The following is an 18,994-nucleotide window of genomic DNA, read 5'->3' as shown; positions in this document are numbered from 1 at the left end:
TCGGGTCGGGTGAACATTAGGTCGGGTTTGATTCGAGTTTTCATGGGTTAAAACGGATTTAGGGTAATTCTCGGGTTCTAGTCGGGTTTGGTTCAAGTCAATAATTTGCGGGTTATAATCAGGTCGGGTCATTCTCGGGTTTGAGTCGGGTTTGGTTCAAGTCAATAATTTGCGGGTTATAATCAGGTCGGGTCATTTTCAAGTTGGGTCATTCTCGGGTTCAAATCGGATTCAATTCAAGTCAATAATTTGCGGGTTATAATCAGGTTGGGTCATTTTCAAGTCCGGTCATTCTCGAGTTCAAGTCGGGTTCGGTTCAAGTCAATAATTTGCGAGTTATAATCAGGTTGGGTCATTTCCAAGTTGGGGAATTCTAGGACTCAAGTCGGGTTATGTTCAAGTCAATAATTTGCAGGTTACAATCAGGCCAGGTCATTTCCAAGTCAGGTCATATTCGGGTTCAACTGACTATAACAAGATAATTATCATTTTTATCAAGCTAATTATTTCCTTAGACAATAATATGTATGACAATATACTAGAACACTATAGTCAATAATTTAGGAAAGTAATAATCTCCTTTGACCATACAACAAACATATACTATATTTAACTCTTAAATTTTAGGAAGATGCTCCTTTCTTTTGCTGGGTTGGACCGACTTGGTCTCCCTAGACAAATGCTTTGATCAACAATAATAAGGTGGTCTAAATTGCATTTAAGATGATTTGAAATCGAGTCGGGAACAATTTGGAATGAATTAAGGTCAGTTCAATAACAAGTTGTGTTAATTTCGAGTCGGGTTAGGAACGAGTCGGGTTGAATTTTTTGGTCTAGTTAGTAATAGGTCTGGTAAAATTCGGGTCGGGTTAATAAGTCGGGTTGAATTTGGGTCAGGTCAATAACAAGTCGGGTTGATTTCGGGTCGGTTTGTAACAGGTTGGGTTAAATTCGGGTCGGGTTAGGAACAGGTCGGGTTGAATTTAGGTCATGTTAGTAACAAGTCGGGCTAAATTCGGGTGTTAACGAGTTAAAACGGGTTTGGGTCAATTTCGGTTCAAGTCGGGTTCAGTTTAGGTCAATAATTTACGAATTACATTCAGGTTGGGTCATCTCCAGATCAGTTCATGTTCGGATTCTGGTCTCACATACTGGGGTCAACTCGGGTCTAGGGTTGGTTTCAGGTCGGGTTTGTGTCACCATTATTTCGGGTTCAGATGGGTCGGTTAATAATCGGATTTGAGTCGGTATTTCGGGTCGAGTCATGATGAATCATATTTATATAGGGTTCTTAGGCACGTTTATGTTAGTTTTTGTACCTTTTTCTTAGTCTTTTTGGTCGACTTTAGGGTCATTTTTGCATAAGTCATCATGTATCGCTTTATTACGCTTCGTTTGTGTTTTTCTTAATGTTTCAGGTGATTTCATAGTCATTTGGAAGCTTTCGAAGTGTTTAGAGATGATTCAGATGATATTTGAATGGAAATCGATGGATCGGGTTCATTGATCGAAGGATTTATGCTCGTGAATGTTGGCTCTAAGGATTTTTTGCATGGAAAATGAAAATAGCATCCACGGGAGTCACTATGGACCTTACGGAAGTGAATTTGAGTTAGAAACGGGGAAAAACGAAGGTTTGCAAAGTATTAAAAAGGACCCTTGTGCATTGTTTCAGCCATAACTCGAGTTCTACAGATCGGATTGAGGTGATTCAAGTTGGGTTGGAAACTAGAATTGAAGAGCTTTCCAATGATAGGTCACACGCCTTCATATGATTCCTGGATTGTGAGTTACAGCCTTGCGAAGTCGGCCTTGCAAATCTGCCAGCCAAGCATCCAGCCATCAGGCGATGGCTGCCCGATGGTTTAGCCGCATATACGATCCTCAAATCTGCCTAGCCCGATGGAAATCCATCGGCCGATGGTCCTTGTCGCGGCCTACCTTCACTCGACCATCGGCCACCCATCGGGCGATGGGTTTTGCGTGCGGGATTGCTTTCTATCGATTGTGATTCTCATGACCAATTAAAAGACGACCTTTGTTATTTTTATTTCCTTTTTTAATTTATTTATTTTATTTTACTTAGGATTAGGCTTTAATATAAATACTTGAGAGGATTTTATTTTCCTCCCTTATGCTTTATTTTCTAGTTTTAATGTTTCTTTGTTTTCTCTCCATTGTTGAACCCTAGTTTATTATTCTCCATTAATTCAATCATTGAGGTATTTCATTCAATCTTTCGTTCTTTATTTTATTAATTATGAATTCTAGTTTATTTATCTCTTTTGTTTTGTTTATTTCAATTATGAGCGAGTAGTCGTTTTCTAGGGCTAAGTGAGGGAAGCCATGTTTATACCTTGATTAATTATGCTTGATTATTTATAAATTTATGAATTAGGGTTTGAATAATTCCAATTGATTTGTGTTTTATTGTTTAATTCATGTAATTGGCCAATATCATGAGTTAATTATTTAGCTAATAAAAATTAGAATTGAAAGATCATATTTTTAGAGGCTTAATTACAATTGGCGAATTTGATTATGTTAGCGACCGAACTACATATGTTAATTCGTAAGCGTTAATTCCCGACCGTAGGATTAACAAGTGCTTTAATTATTCGACCTAGTTTGTTTATTAATGGATTGTTTGCATTTCTTGGATTGGTATAAGCATGGTGGACCGAACGTATGCCCTAGACTTTAATTTGTCTGAGAACAACCTTATTTTCATTATTGTCATTCTTTAGTTAATTAATTATCGAATCATTATTCGTTTATGGAAATAGTTCATATAATTGGGCAAAAACTAATAGAACCTGTCTCCCTGTGGGATTCGACCCGTATTTGCTAAATCTCTGCTAACAACAGACACCGTGCACTTGCGGTATAACTTTTTATTCATAAAGTATTTGGCGCCGTTGCCGGGGAGACGGCTAGATTCTATTAGTTTTAGTTTGATTGTTTGAACTGTTTTTATTGTCCCATTGGAACTTCTAGTTTCAATTGGGACATTCTCATTGCTTTTTTTTCTTTTTGTTTATGCCCAGGTCAAAACGAACAGGTGATTTGATCCCTACGGATCCGGACTTGGACAAGACCCTTAGGCAACTCAAAAAACAAGGGAAAGGGAAGCAGAAGAAGACCCACTCACAGAAGAGCTCTACAACACAGTCTGACACACGCAAAGAGATGATTGATAATAGGTCTCTTAATTCTTACGGAGTACCATCCCAAGATGGCATTCCAACAGGTCTTAAAATGCCAGCAATCACTGCAGAGAACTTTGAAATCAAACCCGCATTGCTCAGTATGGTCCAACAAAATCAATTTAGTGGCCATCCTACTGACGAGCCGATCAATCACTTGCAGCGATTTCAACAATTATGCTCCACTGTTCACCACAAAGGAGTCACTCAAGATCAATTGAAGGTGATGTTGTTCGGATTTTCCCTTCGCGATAGAGCTCAAAAGTGGTTGAACACTGTCGAAGAGACGGAGTGGAGCAAGATTTCTCAAGCATTCCTCAAAGAATATTTTCCCCCTGAAAAAACTGAAAAGATTCGACATCAGATATCAACATTTTCTTAAGAGTCGGGGGAATCTCTTAGGGAAGCATGGGATAGATTCTTAGATCTTCAACGATCATGACCGCATCACAATTTTGAGAAGTGGAATCTTGTTCGTATTTTCTATAACGGACTAGAACCCGAGACTAAATGTATTGTTGATTCTGCTGCAGGTGGTGTTTTCCTTGACAAGACAATCGAGGAAGGGTATGATTTTCTTGCAAATCTTGCAGCCAACCACTTCTCATCTCCAAGAACGCGACCAAAGAAAGGGAAGATGGAAGTTGAAGCCTATTCACTCATGACATCTCAAATGGCTCAATAAACTGCAAAGATTGAAGCATTGCAGGCCGCTCAAGAATCTTCTCTTTTATCTGTTAATGCTATGTCTTCTCAACCTTCGCAAACTCATTTTTTTTGTGAATTGTGTGGTATACAGGGTCACTTTGGATATCAATGTGCTCAGAATTCTCAAGACACCAATCAGATGGAGCAGGTGAATGCCTTTCAACAAAGGCAACCAAATGATCCATATTCTAACACATTTAATCCAGGTTGGAGGAATCATCCCTACCTTTCATACAAAAGCAATAATGTTCAAAATCCTCAACCTCAGCAACAATGGGCACAACCTCAGAACCCTCAACCTCAACAATATGTTTCAAGGCCTCCACAACATCAACAAGGGGCCTCTCATCATCCTCCTCCGGGTTTCAATAGACCACCTCAACAACCTACTCATGGAAATGCTAGCACTCAAGAGCCTACTATGTCTGACCTCATGAGAATGATGGCATCCATGAAGCAAAACACTGAAGATAGCATCAAGGAGTTGAAAAATACGACAAAGCATTTGGAGAACCAAATCGCGCAAGTCGCAGGTACCAATATCCAAAGGCAACCTGGCCACTTACCAGGACATCCTATCCCTAAGGAGACCGCCAATGCTATCACTACTCGTAGTGGTGTTAGCTATGAAGGACCCCAAATGCCTATTGATGATGCAAATCTTGAGAAGGAAAAGAGTGAGGTTGTAGAGAAGGCCTTGGATGATGTTCCCACCTCGAAGGATGGGAAGGCTAAAACAAGTGAGGTTGAGAAAGAGAAAAAGAAAGGTTCCGAGCCTCCATCGATCGAGCCAAAGCTACCATTCCCACGTCAGATGCAAAAGAACAAGGTAGATCAACAATTTGGTAAGTTCTTGACTATGGTCAAGAACCTTGAGGTAACTGTTCCTTTTACTGATTTGGTCTCTCAAGTTCCAATGTATGCAAAGTTTTTAAAGGAAATGATTACTAAGAAGAAAGACTTTGGTGGTGTAGAAACAGTCGCTCTAACTGCAGAGTGTAGTGCTATATTGCAAAATAAATCCCCACCTAAGCTTAAGGACCCTGGTAGTTTTTCCATCCCATGTCATGTAGGTGCATTATTCATTGATAAAGCTTTATGTGACTTAGGTGCTAGTGTGTCTGTTATGCCTCTTTCTGTTTGTAACAGGTTGAATATGGGAGCTTTAAAATGCACACAAATCACTTTGCAAATGGCGGATCGTTCTATAAAATACCCTTTAGGTGTTTTGGAGGATGTACCCGTTCGGGTTGGGAAATTTTTCATCCCTGTTGACTTTGTAGTTTTGGATATGGAGGAGGATATTAATATCCCGATCATTTTAGGTAGACCTTTCTTGTGTACTGCAGGTGCTGTTATTGATGTCAAGTCTGGGTCCCTTACTTTGTCTGTTGGTGATGATACAGTGACTTTTAATCTAACCAATGCGATGAAGTCGCCTATGCTTGAGAATACTTGTTGCAGGATTGATGTACTTGATGATATTGTGAGAGATGATACGCCTCGTGAGTTAGCCAATGATCCATTAGAAGCTGTTCTCACCCTGGAGGTCTCTAAAGGAGAAGGAGATGCAGAGATTGACTCCTTGATTCGTGACTTGGATGCCCCTAACACTGAGGGGTTTGAGGTAATGGAAACTATTTGTTCTACTTCTGAGTCACAAGTAAAAAAGGTAGAGTTAAAACCTTTGCCTTCTCATCTTAAATATGCATTTCTTGGTGATAATGAGGAATGCCCTGTAATTGTTAGTGCTAAACTCGATGATAGCCAAGTTTCTAAGCTTTTGACTGTGCTTCGCATGCATAAAAAGGCAATCGGGTATAGCATTGACGATCTTACAAGGATAAGTCCTAATTTTTGTATGCATAGAATCAATTTGGAAGAGAATCATCGCCCTTGCATCCAACCACAACGTCGATTGAATCCTAATATGCAAGAGGTGGTGAAGAAAGAGGTAATGAAACTTCTTGACGCGGGCATCATCTACCCCATCTCAGATTCTAAGTGGGTGAGCCCGGTACAAGTCGTTCCTAAGAAAGGGGGGACAACTGTTGTTAAAAATGATAAGAATGAACTAATTCCTACTCGTGTTGTCACAGGTTGGTGTATGTGTATCGATTATCGCAGGTTGAATACAGCCACCTTGAAAGATCACTTCCCCTTACCTTTTATAGATCAAATGCTTGAAAGATTAGCAAAACATAGTTTTTTCTGTTATTTGGATGGATATTCAGGTTTCTTTCAGATCCCCATTCATCCAGAAGATCAAGAGAAGACAACGTTCACATGCCCCTATGGTACATTTGCTTATCGCAGAATGCCATTTGGGTTGTGTAATTCCCCTGCGACGTTTCAAAGGTGTATGATGGCCATTTTCTCTGATTTCATTGAGAACATCATGGAGGTATTTATGGATGATTTCAGTGTTTATGGTTCTGAATTTGATATGTGCTTGCATAATCTTTCTAAGGTGCTTACACGTTGTACTGATGTAAATTTGGTCTTGAATTGGGAAAAGTGCCACTTCATGGTAAATGAAGGAGTGGTACTTGGTCATCTTATTTCTGATTGTGGCATCCAAGTTGACAAAGCAAAAATTGAGGTGATTGAGAAACTTCCTCCTCCTGTGAATGTCAAGGGAGTGAGAAGTTTTCTTGGTCATGCGGGGTTTTATCGCCGATTCATAAAAGATTTTTCGAAAATAGCGAAACCCCTCACTCAATTGTTGCTTAAGGACGCCACATTTGAGTTTACTGATGCTTGTATGGAGTCTTTTAACAGGATCAAGGAGGCATTGATAACTGCTCCAATCATACAACCTCCGGATTGGGATTTACCATTCAAGATCATGTGTGATGCGAGTGACTATGCTGTGGGAGCCGTGCTTGGACAACGAAAGAACAAGGTTTTGCATGCCATTTACTATGCTAGTAAAACCTTGGATGAGGCTCAGATGAATTATGCCACCACTGAGAAAGAGCTCCAAGCTATTGTGTATGCTCTTGACAAGTTTCGAACTTACCTCATTGGTTCGAAAGTAATTGTCCACACTGACCATGCCGCTCTGAAGTATCTCCTAGAAAAGAAAGAGGCTAAACCGAGGCTCATTCGATGGATTTTGCTCCTTCAAGAGTTCGATCTAAAGATTCGAGATAAAAAGGGTGCCGAGAACGTTGTTGCGGATCACCTCTCTCGATTAAGATTTCAGTCTACTTCAGATAGCCCTATAAATGACTCTTTCCCCGATGATCATTTATTCTCTGTTTCTTCTGTATCTCCATGGTATGCTGACTATGCTAATTTTTGTGTAGGTGGTTCACATCCTCTGGATCTGACTTACCAACAACACAAGAAGTTCTACCATGATGTCAAGCGGTACTTTTGGGATGACCCTCATTTGTATTGAAAGTGCGCTGATGGAATGTTTCGGAGATGTGTAGCAGATTGGGATACCCATGGTATCCTTCATCATTGCCATAATCTACCTTCTAGTGGACATCTTGGTTCTACTGCAACTGCCCACCGAGTGCTTCAATGTGGTTTCTATTGGCCCTCATTATTCAAGGATGCTCGTGCTTTTTGCAATGCATGTGATGAGTGTCAAAGAACAGGGAATATATCGAAGAGGCAAGAGATGCCGCAAAATGGAATTCTTGAGGTCGAGCCTTTTGATGTATGGGGCATTGATTTTATGGGACCATTTCCCTCTTCTTGCGGGAATCGGTACATTTTGGTTGCCGTCGACTATGTCACTAAGTCGGGTTGAATTTTTTGGTCTAGTTAGTAATAGGTCTGGTAAAATTCGGGTCGGGTTAATAAGTCGGGTTGAATTTGGGTCAGGTCAATAACAAGTCGGGTTGATTTCGGGTCGGTTTGTAACAGGTTGGGTTAAATTCGGGTCGGGTTAGGAACAGGTCGGGTTGAATTTAGGTCAGGTTAGTAACAAGTCGGGCTAAATTCGGGTGTTAACGAGTTAAAACGGGTTTGGGTCAATTTCGGTTCAAGTCGGGTTCAGTTTAGGTCAATAATTTACGAATTACATTCAGGTCGGGTCATCTCCAGATCAGTTCATGTTCGGATTCTGGTCTCACATACTGGGGTCAACTCGGGTCTAGGGTTGGTTTCAGGTCGGGTTTGTGTCACCATTATTTCGGGTTCAGATGGGTCGGTTAATAATCGGATTTGAGTCGGTATTTCGGGTCGAGTCAACGTTTGATAGCTCTACTAAGCTAACAAAATTGTAGTATACATGGCAAAGGCTTGGCACAAAATTTCAAAATTAGTTCTTAAAATAAGCAATTTTTATTCCAAAGTTGCGAGTAAAGTATATATGACTAGAGGTAGTACTTTGTATGCCCTCATCTATGACCCTTATTTCCAAAAAAAAAAAAAAAAAAAAAATATTCTCCTATGTGTTCAAAAGTTGTGTTTGCTTTAAATACTAACTAGTTTTGTGCCCGTGCGATGCCCGGATTGTTTATTAAATTTAAAGATATATTTTAATCTATATGTTAAATTTTAAAACATATCATTGATACAAAATTAGTTAGGAATTGACGTGTTTTTGTGACGATTTAAACTTGTAGACATGTAATGGCAAATAATAATAATATTGGTGAATTTTTTTTTTTAACCTTGTCTGAAATCACTCGTGACCCGACCTGATTGACAGGTCTACACACAGTAATAAAATTATATTAGATTGTGAAGTATATTATTTTAATTGATTAGAATATATTATAAACCATGGATGTGGTACATTTTGAACTAATTCCTTTGCTCCAAAAAAATATTATGATACAAAAAATAAATTTATATGATAATTTATGACAGTAATAATCTATTTTTTTTAATAAAATTATAATTCAATTTGTACATATGAAATATTGGTACTTTATCAAAAATAAAACTCTAAATTAACAATTTTATCCTAAAATTCTATCCAAATTTGATTGAAAATAAATTCTAAACTATCTTTTTTATCCTACAAATTGAATTCTATATAATTATATCCTACGTGGCACGACACTTGGCGAAAAGTTGGAACGCTAAGTGTCGCTCTCTTGTCGCCTGGCTAAAAGTTTAGCTTTATATTTTCTATCCAAATTTGATTGAAAATAAAATTCTAAACTACCTTTTTTATCCTACAAATTGAATTCTATATAATTCTATCCTACGTGGCACGACACTTGGCGAAAAGTTGGAACGCCAAGTGTCGCTGTCTCGTCGCCTGGCTAAAAGTTTAGCTTTATATATACCTTTTTTATCCTACAAATTGAATTCTATATAATTCTATCCTACGTGGCACAACACTTGGCGAAAAGTTGGAACGCCAAGTGTCGCTGTCTCGTCGCCTGGCTAAAAGTTTAGCTTTATATATTAGTTATATGATTTTTATTTCACGTTAGTTTTTTTTTTTTTTTGAAAAGTATTTCACGTTAGTTGTATATCAGGTCTTGTAAAATTGTAAAAATCATATTCTCTTCATATATTCAAAAGTTGTTTTTGCTTTTAATACCGATTTTTATTTCACATTAGTGATATATCGCTAGTCTTGTAAAGTATATATAAAAATTTTGGATTGTTGGGGAATGAAAAAAAAATTTGCACCAGCCGGGAATCGAACCCGGGTCTGTACCGTGGCAGGGTACTATTCTACCACTAGACCACTGGTGCTTATCAATATTATTTTCTTTCTTTATTAGCTAGATATCTGATGCTGCAAATTGCTTATCCCCCAAAAGAAACGAGTCCACAAGATTGATAAGGTGAAGAGATTTACCAAAGAAAGTAAAAGGAGAAGAGAAAATGGTGGTTAGTAGTAGCAGTGCATCCAGAGCTTCATTGAGCTCATTTTTATTACCAACGAAAGCGACGAAACTATCATTAGGCAACAGAATTACCCTGCTTCCATTTTCTAATGTTGCTGCTCTTTCATCTCAAGTTACTTATACTATCAAGTAATGTTCTTATTTATGCATTCTTTTTTTTTAATTGTTAAACTATCATATTGTATAGCAAATGACTGTTAGTTGAAAAACAAGAAAAGATTATGATCAAATCCTACACAATTCTTTCTTTACATCTTACAGTTTGAGCTTGCTAGTGTATGAGATTGGATGATGCTTAGTACTATTTCATGATCTAGTATGATTCTTGGAGTATTTTACAAAAAGTCTTTCATTTGATTCTCTTCAATAGAAGCTTGATATTATTTCAAATTTGTGATGGGTTGTTGCTTGTACAGTTGTACTAGTAGAACCTTATTATGACCAATAATATATAGGTTAGGGAAATCTTCAGTAGCTATGACTTATGAATTGCATATACAAAGCATCAACTAAGTTTAAGTCATTACCTGGTATTTTAGTTGATAAAAGTGCAGAATTACATGTTATTAAATCTGATGATTGTGAATTGTGATTATTCATATGTCAGAGATGTCACTTTGTGTTGGAACACATCTTATACCTCATCCAAACAAGGTATGTAGCTAGTCTTCTTGAGTCTTTTGCTGCTTTCTATTTTTCCCGCTGCATTCAATTCTTTGTATAGCCTATGGAAGGGAATTGATATGATAGTTCTGCCTTTGTAGATTGAAAAGGGAGGAGAAGATGCTTTTTTTATAAGCAGCCACGGCGGTGTAGCTATAGCTGTTGCAGATGGAGTGTCAGGGTATGCAGTATGCATACTTCCTTACTCTTTACCAACTGATACTGCCTGAATAGTTGAATATATATACTTTGTGTTGCGACTGCTGTCATTACTGTGCGTGGCAGGTGGGCAGAACGCGATGTTGATCCTGCATTGTTTTCTAGGGAGCTGATGGCACATGCCTCATCAATGGTGGATGACACAGAGGTAGTCACAGTTTCTATAATAAAGTTTTCCTTCAGCTGTAGGCCTGTATCATGTCAGTTAATTAGATGGAGAAGAAAACACAAAGGGAAACACATAGTTCCGAACTTCCGATTGATTAATTAGCTTAACCAATTCACATTATTCAATCCCCTGCTATATATGTATGCTATTTCATCCTTAGTTTAAGCCTATCAAGGCATGTAGTATTGTCCAACTAACCAAGATGTCTATTTGTATGCCAACAGGTGAATTATGATCCGCAGGTTTTGTTGAAAAAGGCGCATGCAGCTACCTCTTCAATGGGTTCAGCAACAGTGTAGGTTAACTCTCTAGTGAATACACACACAATGCACAAAAAATATTTCAATTTGATTGTCTGATCTGTCACTTAACATGCAGAATTGTTGCTATAACGGAAGGAAATGGGACTCTTAAGATTGCAAATGTTGGAGATTGTGGACTACGTGTTATTCGCAAAGGTGGTTACTGATACTCAAACTGCTAATCTGAACTAAATCTACATCTTCTGTTCACTTTCTATGTTCTGCATTTGTGTCAATCCTCCTTTTTGATTCATGATATAACGAAGGCTACACCCCTTAGAGTAAAAGTATATATTGATGAATCTGCCTTAGCGAATGACATACAAGTGGTACATAAGATATGGGACAGAATTAAGATGAACTGGTTCTTCTGAAGTTCTGATTATGTTTTCGTGTTAACAAATACCGGGGCTTAGTGATTCTGCAGGACAAATAATGTTCTCAACATGCACTCAAGAGCATTACTTTGATTGTCCTTATCAGTTGAGCTCAGAAACTTCAGCTCAAACATAACTAGATGCAATGGTAAGAAAATGTTTGGCCTGTTTTACTTTCCAAACATCTTTTACTCAAACTACTGTCAAACATTAATCCCTTTTTGTATGTCATTTCTTTCACACTTCATTCATTAATAGGTTTCATTTCTTAATTGCTTAAATATAAACAGGTGAGCAGTGTAAAATTGGAGGAGGGAGACATTGTAGTAATGGGATCAGATGGGCTTTTCGACAATGTTTATGACAGAGAAATTGCATCAACTGTTGCAAGCAACAGCGACGTTGCAGAAGCCGGTACTTCCTCCTGCTATAAAATTTACTGTAAATATGATGTTTCTCAGGATTATTAATCTTGAACAAGTCCTAACTTAGTAGGATTTTTTTATGCTAGCCAAGGCATTAGCTAGGCTAGCTAGAGATCATTCAATGGACATCAGTTTCGACTCTCCTTATTCATCAAAAGCTCGAACCAAGGTAAAACCATCCTAGTAAGAATGTTGTTCGTTCCTCCTAAGTTGTTTATTACACCATACACTTGGCTAACTCATTCAATATAATCGGTGTTGTAGGGTATTGATGTGCCAGATTGGAAGAAGTTGCTAGGAATAAAGCTAACAGGCATTGATTACATATCTTTATTCAAATCAATTCTTATTGATACTTTTTTGTGTGATGTTTACAGATTAACTGAAATTTGTGGTCATTAAGCAGGGGGGAAATTGGATGATATCACCGTCGTTGTTGGTGAAGTTGTAAAGCTCTCTAAAAGTTCCTCGGATATGGTTCAGACTTCAGATTAACAAGCAAATCAAAGCTTGCCTGTTCTTCAGGCTAAGTGGTTTACCTGATAGCAGTGATGGATCCAGAAAATCTAAAATGGGAATGTACATTAAATATCAAACTAGAAATTCCCCTGTTTTCAAAGCTTATCTTTACCTTATTGGTATTAATTTTATGATTTTGAGAATGCAAAAGCAAGCACTAAATCAATTAAAATGAAACAAATTGTTTTTGTCCAAGCATTACAATTCTCTTTAATATAGTTTGAGGAGCTATTCATAGTATTTGTGCATTCAAATAACGGAATATATGACAACTCAACAATTGCTTAATATGAATACTTCCTTCTCCGTCTCTTTTTAGTTTTAATATTTGCTACAAATTTTTAAACAAGCATAGTACAATATAATAAGTACCTCATAATGTCATAACTTTACTTATGCATTACCAATTTTGTTGAAGAAAGCCTCAAGGTCAGAAGCAGCTGAACCTCCGTCGAAAATTGCCTTTCTACAAGTATCACGTAAATTTGTTGTTCTTCTAACCATCTCCTTTCGATCATCATTTTCAGGGTCCATAAACTTTCTTACAAGTCGTGCTATTTCCTGCCTTGAAACTAATTTTCCCGCGTCATTATTTATCATTCTCCATCCAATCTTCAAATCATTCACAATGAACTTGCTGTTGAGAGTTTGATCCCAAAATATAGGACAAGTGAGCATAGGAACACCAGCATATATACCTTCTGAAGTCGAATTCCACCCACAATGCGTCCAAAATCCTCCTGTAGAAGGGTGACACAACACCCTTAATTGATCACACCAAGGTACTAAAATTCCGTCTTGATCACTAATGTCTCCATCTTTGAATCTTGAATTATCACCGCGAGTTACCCACATGAATTTGACACGACTCTCCTTAATGCCCGCCACAATCTCTTGGATTTGATCATTTGAGGCTGAAAGAAAACTTCCTTGAGAAATGTACAACACTGAGCCTCTTGGTTGAGAATCCAACCACTTGAAGTAGTACTCCTCGTTGTTAGAATCTCCAACTAATTCACTACTAAGGTTGAAGTATGGTATCATTGGACCAATGTTATAAATTCGAATAGGAAATTTTGATTCAAGGCAATCTATCACTTGCTCTTCAAATTCATAGATAGATGTGGACAGAATATACTGTGCATTGCCCATAACAGCAACTGCTTCGAGTACACGGTGTAATATCTTCCTGCCATCTCCATGGTAGAATGTTGGCAAATCCGCAATAGTTGTTGAGGGGAGACCCGGAATATAGTCCACAATCTCATCTCCTCTTTCTAGTTTATACAAAATGTTCAAGTTAGCCCTCTAATGTTGAAAACTTGAAAGAAAATTAGTATATATTTTGCTGTTAAGGCCCTGTTTGATTCACCTTAATTTTGCTGAACTGAAATTATTTTTATTGAACTGAACTTATTTTTACTTACTGAACTGAAATTATTTTTACTAATTTTTTATTATAATTCTTCTTAAAGAAAACTGAAATTTACTGAACTGAACTTATTTTTATTGAACTGAAATTAATTTTACTGAACTAAACTTATTTTTACTGAACTGAAATTATTTTTACTTAATATTATTTTTTTAAGGTGAAGAGAATAGGGCCTAAGTTTGAGCTCGATCTTCGCTTACTCCCAATTTTTCTGTTCGTAATCTAGTTGATCGATTTTTTAATTGATTATTATCTCAATTTTTTTTTCTGGTGATTCAGGTTTGTTCAATTTTTCTTATTAAGTAAAAATAATTTCAGTTCAGTAAAAATAAGGTCAGTTCAGTAAAATTCAGTTTTCTTAAAGAAGAATTATAATAGAAAATCAGTAAAAATAATTTCAATTCAGTAAAAATAAGTTCAGTTTATTAAAAATAAGTTCAGTTCAGTAAAAAATAATATCAGTTCAGCAAAATTAAGGTGAATCAAACAGGGCCTAAGTATTGAGAGAGTGTTTTGGTGGCTTCAACTTATCTCAGGTTAATCTTGTCAAGTGAGGGTACTTATGGTATGCAATATTATTCTTAGAACCGTTATAATAAACAAAACTTATAAGACAGAAAACAATAACAGCAAAAGTTACTTCAATTTTAGACATACTTTATCTAACATAGACCATGTAAAAGAAAAAATTACAACTAAAGTTACCTGATACATGAACGGGGAAATGACCATGTTGGATCAACAAGTCGAAGTGAGAAACAACAGATAAGAAGGAAGCCGAGAACGTAACAAGTGTTGCCACCGGAATATTCCTACGATCCCCAACACCGACAATCCAATACAAAATCATGTCGTAAACAATAGCTGTTGGTGGCGGTTCGAGTCGGTCTAAGAGCCACTCAAAGGGGTCCTGAAGCTTGGTCAGTACAGCTTCTACGAACCCGGGAAAATCACCGGATCGGCCTATTTCAGAAGGTATGACTTGAGGAAGTGAAGCGAACCGGAAGTTAGCCGGAGGTTGTGGTAACTCAGAGCTGAGGAAGCCAAGCCATTCTTCAGTGACAACAAAAGTGACGAGGATATCACTGGATTTTGTAAGGATAAGCTTACATAAGTTAAGCATGGGGTTTACATGGCCTCTGCCGGGGTACGGCATCGCCACCATGTGGCGGTTTTTGTTGGCGGAGTTGTTCATACTACGAATAATGAAAGGCTCTACCCAATTTGCGATGAATAAATTATGAGAGGCTCTAACCGACTTTCAAAGATGCATCTCATGCCTAAACTTGTGCAATTTATGAATCAATAAGGCACATGTAAGGACCTGCTCACCCAGTACACAGAAGGATAATTTAAAGGCAAAATTAGTAGTGTAGTCCCACATACTACGACTAGTCACTATGATTGAGGTTGAACCATAAGCCCATGATAGTAGTTAGTTGAGCTCGTTTGGCAAAGAATTAAAGAACTTCACCCACCCTCTTTGCCCTCCTCATAAGCATGTGCAAATAACCTCTTTCATGAGTTTCATCCATGGATCCACCCTCCTCATAAGCATGTGCGAGTAACCTGCTTGCCTGGAAGGCAAGGAGAAGGGGTTGTACCCGTTGTATAGTAGTGGTTGGGAAGGGGGAGGGGGAAGGCTGTGGCTGTGCGTGAAACTAACATAAGTTCGTTTAGTCTATAACCAGTTAGACAATTCTCTACAGCCTACAGTGTCTACCAGATCCATAGTATCCAACATCCGTGTTAACTACACTTCTGCAGCCTGCTTGTCCTGTAAAATTGAGTTTTCGTCTAGGAGCACATATGTCATACTGTAGTATGTTGCTTAAGGTGTAAATTGGAGCTTCACAAGCAAAACCCAAATTTAAGTTTAGGACTTGACAAACTCTGAGCCTAAGACAAGCTAGATTAAGATTTACTCACGTAGAACAGAGACTATATATGCCCAAAAAAGTTACGCAACACAACAAATGACCTACATTCATCATATTAGGTGGCCAACAAAATCAAAATTAGTGCCAAAAAAACACGATAACAAAGACGATGGATGTATGACACAAATGATTTAAGACTATGGCAGTACATAAAAGTATAAAACAACTCAATTTGTCTAGATTAACCAAACTGGAAGCAATCAACTTCTATCCTCAATACTTGACTGGTGCAAGAATTTCTAGTTGGGAACCAAGCTTCTCCTCAGTTGCCTTCTCAGCCTTCACCCTCAATTTGTTTAGCTGCTTCTTCCTTTCGTAAACAACCTTGGACCTCTCCTTTCTCTTCTCCTCAAGCTCCTGCAAGTAAAAACAACAGTCAGCAGAGAAATACCAACACAGCAAGTTAAGACAGATTTAGTTCATAGTTCCAGAATTCAAGAACAGATGAAATCAAATATCATAACCAGGTTTCCATCATAGCAAACTAGTCATGCAAGCATAAAATTCTAAACTTCAAGCAGACAAGTTCCTAAATTAGAGAATGTGTATATTAAAACAACGCCTCATTAGTAAGCATCAGAAGATTGAAAGGGGGCAAAAAAATCAATTCAAATACATACTTCATCTAATGAAAACATATTGCTTGAGCAAATGCAAAAAGTTGCAGACAATAGAATTTTAAGCATCAGCTAACATTTATTATAATTTTAATGAAATATGGTCAAACAACAATGAAAAGACTATTGTATTTTTTTATTTTTTTTTTTATTTTTTGAATAGATGAAAAGACTATTGTATTTAAACCAGAACATACACATGCTGAGAAAACTACAATTTTCAGATCATAATAGGACTATTATAAACTAACGAATGTAGTCCACAATAGAAACTAATTGAAGTCTATGTATCAACCAAGTATAATAAATCACCACAATTATAACATGATAGTAACTAAACATGAGCCAAAAAACAATTTAAATGAGGTTCAACAAGCAAAAAAGTAAAAGATAAACAACGACAAAAGCTAATAAAAAATATGCGTACCCTGATGGTGTCGTAGTGGTTCCAGCCGACTTCCTTTGATAGACGGCCAAGCAAGCAGTACTTGTGACCCTTTTGAAGCCTCAACACCCTGAATTACCCCAACAAATGATACAGTCAATACTTAAAGAACCCAAAATTGACACAGCAAAATCAAATTACGAACTGTAATCAACAATATCAAGAATAAACAACAAATTCTTTCAAAAAAAAAAAGAATAAACAATAAACCAACTCACTTAAGAGCGTCGGGAACAACCACCCTCTTGATTTTGTCATAAGGTGGGGGAACTCCTTCATACACCTTCAACCTTGCCAATGCCGCAGCTCCCCTCTTTGTCTTGTGAGGAATCATACTAAACAAGCAATTTCACAATCAATACCATTTACCACAAACGATGATCACTAAACAAAAAATCAAACTCTAATCACAAGGAGACCAGAACCTCTAAAACCATAAGAGTGTATTAATCTGCGAGACGATCCAACCATATTTTATCTCACAATTCAATCTTTTTCTTCTACTGTGTATTTTTCAAGTCATAAAAGCTTTTTAAGAATGTGGCAGAAAAACAAATGTAGCAATTTGTTAATCTTGGAGGCAAACTTTAATCTACAACAATCAGAATTATAGCCATATTAACTTGATTCAACACAATTAAAATAAATAACAGGATTTAGTCATTAAATCAAAAACAGGCAGAAATAAGTATTCTATCCTCTAAACATCACACTTAGCTAAATAAATTCACATCCAATTTTCAAGCATAAACAAATTAAGTGAAAAATCGCAAAAAATTCATGAAACAAATTACATTTCTCAAACAAATCGTATATCATCATGTATCAATCAAACATATAAAATAACAAATAAAATAGATCGAAAAACAAAAAAATCCAGAGAAAAGCAGGAAATACCCTCGAACAGTACGCCAGAAGATCTTAGAAGGAGCACGGAAATGAATAGGACCGTGAGAAGGCTTAGTGTTCATCCTCTTACGAAGAAAACGAAGGTACTTCATCTTCTGCCTAACAAGACCACCAGAAAGTGCGATCTCTTCGCAACGAACCACAACAACGCGTTGCCCAGTAAGAAGCTCCTTTGCAACAATGGAGGCTAGACGCCCCAACATATGGTGTCGGGCATCCACGACCACTCTCTTCGCCATTACTCCTGAGCCTGAAACTGCAATCATAATTCACAGTTATCATATTGAACAATGATCAAAATTACATAAAATTCGAACAAGAAAGAGATAGATAGAGTTACCCATGGCTGCTGCAGTAGAGAAATGGTGAAATTAGGGTTTTGGTTTCGACTAATAATTGAAATAGGGGCTTAAATGGTTAGGGTTTCTTCTGATACTTCGGGTTTTATGATAATGGCCTTCTGTTTGGTATAGTGGGCCATTTATTGGGCTTTTATATAATGGAAATGCGCTTTGGATATCACTTATGTAATTACCGGCCAGGCTGAGTTTGGGCAGGAATTGGTTTGGGCTGGGCCAAGCTGAGTTTGGGCAGGAATGGGTTTGGGCTTGGCCGAGAGCAAAAAATTAAGCCCTTTTATTGGGTCGGGCCAAAATATATGAACCCAAACCCGTCCAAACTACACGGGCCATGCGGGCTTTCGGGTCATGCTAAAAAACTAAGTAAAAAATCTTAAAATTGATTTCCCAAGCCCGCCCAAAATTTTTAATTAATCAAGCCAGAAAAAATTGCCCAAAATCTGGCTTGCAAGTTGGGTTCAGCTTGATCAGGTCTACCAAAAATGACTTGACTCGAAATTGAAACGATCTGAATAAGTCCTAACACGTTAGTCATTATTTATTTGACTCCTTTACAACGTATTACGGAGTATGTGTTTACGCTATGAAGCTATTTAATCCTGGTTCAATTAGTAAACCCATAATTTGTTTTATTTGAGTTGTTTATTTATTAGTGATCGTTTAATTCAACTCGTTAACAAATTGGTGATCTGGAAAATATATGTTAACTAAAATGGAAAAAAATACTTAGGTGATAGAATATTGTTTAGAAGATTTGAAAACAAATAAAATCAAAAATAAAATATTTGGAGGGAAATTTTTGACCATGCCATCGTCTGATCTATCCTATAGTAATATACTATATACTAGATGAAGCCTGTTCAATGCACGTTT

General features: G+C 37.3%; 2 protein-coding genes, 2 non-coding genes and 1 pseudogene across 5 annotated transcripts; 1 reads left to right on the top strand and 4 right to left on the bottom strand.

Moving 5' to 3' along the window:
- Positions 1-3,556: 3,556 nt before the first annotated feature.
- LOC145626053 (small nucleolar RNA R71) lies at positions 3,557-3,662 on the bottom strand. Its single transcript, XR_014110925.1, has one exon. It is a non-coding gene; the product is annotated as a small nucleolar RNA R71 (small nucleolar RNA).
- A 5,857-nt stretch (positions 3,663-9,519) lies between these two features.
- On the bottom strand, positions 9,520-9,590 carry TRNAG-GCC (transfer RNA glycine (anticodon GCC)). The gene has a single exon. It is a non-coding gene; the product is annotated as a tRNA-Gly (tRNA).
- A 70-nt stretch (positions 9,591-9,660) lies between these two features.
- LOC145624504 (putative protein phosphatase 2C 26) lies at positions 9,661-12,477 on the top strand (annotated as a pseudogene). Its single transcript, XR_014110440.1, has 11 exons — positions 9,661-9,879; positions 10,353-10,399; positions 10,510-10,589; positions 10,694-10,775; positions 11,021-11,091; positions 11,175-11,254; positions 11,526-11,623; positions 11,766-11,889; positions 11,987-12,069; positions 12,165-12,213; positions 12,307-12,477. The product of XR_014110440.1 is annotated as a putative protein phosphatase 2C 26 (transcript).
- Positions 12,478-12,585: 108 nt separating this feature from the next.
- Positions 12,586-15,292, bottom strand: LOC145624502 (UDP-glycosyltransferase 87A1-like). Its single transcript, XM_081677549.1, has 2 exons — positions 14,557-15,292; positions 12,586-13,696 (listed from the first exon to the last, which is right to left on the bottom strand). The coding sequence occupies exons 1-2, from the start codon at positions 15,044-15,046 to the stop codon at positions 12,813-12,815; spliced, it is 1,374 nt and encodes a 457-aa protein (XP_081533675.1). The 5' UTR covers positions 15,047-15,292; the 3' UTR covers positions 12,586-12,812.
- Positions 15,293-15,811: 519 nt separating this feature from the next.
- Positions 15,812-18,228, bottom strand: LOC145624503 (large ribosomal subunit protein uL13w-like). The gene is made up of 5 exons (XM_081677550.1): positions 18,103-18,228; positions 17,751-18,018; positions 17,072-17,188; positions 16,836-16,923; positions 15,812-16,148 (listed from the first exon to the last, which is right to left on the bottom strand). The coding sequence occupies exons 1-5, from the start codon at positions 18,104-18,106 to the stop codon at positions 16,005-16,007; spliced, it is 621 nt and encodes a 206-aa protein (XP_081533676.1). The 5' UTR covers positions 18,107-18,228; the 3' UTR covers positions 15,812-16,004.
- Positions 18,229-18,994: the final 766 nt, after the last annotated feature.

Source organism: Chenopodium album, chromosome 3, assembly GCF_948465745.1.
Source record: "Chenopodium album chromosome 3, dcCheAlbu1.1, whole genome shotgun sequence".
In the NCBI taxonomy this organism is placed as follows: Eukaryota; Viridiplantae; Streptophyta; class Magnoliopsida; order Caryophyllales; family Amaranthaceae; genus Chenopodium; species Chenopodium album.
Note: the sequence above shows the minus strand (reverse complement) of the source record. Positions and strands in the feature narration are given on the sequence as shown.

Bases quoted from the DNA above. Each gene is read 5' to 3' on its own strand.
- LOC145624502 (XM_081677549.1), bottom strand. From the start codon at position 15,046: ATGAACAACTCCGCCAACAAAAACCGCCACATGGTGGCGATGCCGTAC. The intron at 13,697-14,556 runs GTAACTTTAGTT...TGTATAAACTAG, and splicing joins TTTCCCCGTTCATGTATCAG to AAAGAGGAGATGAGATTGTG.
- LOC145624503 (XM_081677550.1), bottom strand. The intron at 17,189-17,750 runs GTATTTCCTGCT...TTGCTTGTTTAG, and splicing joins TTCTGGCGTACTGTTCGAGG to TATGATTCCTCACAAGACAA. The intron at 16,149-16,835 runs GTACGCATATTT...TTTTACTTGCAG, and splicing joins ACCACTACGACACCATCAGG to GAGCTTGAGGAGAAGAGAAA.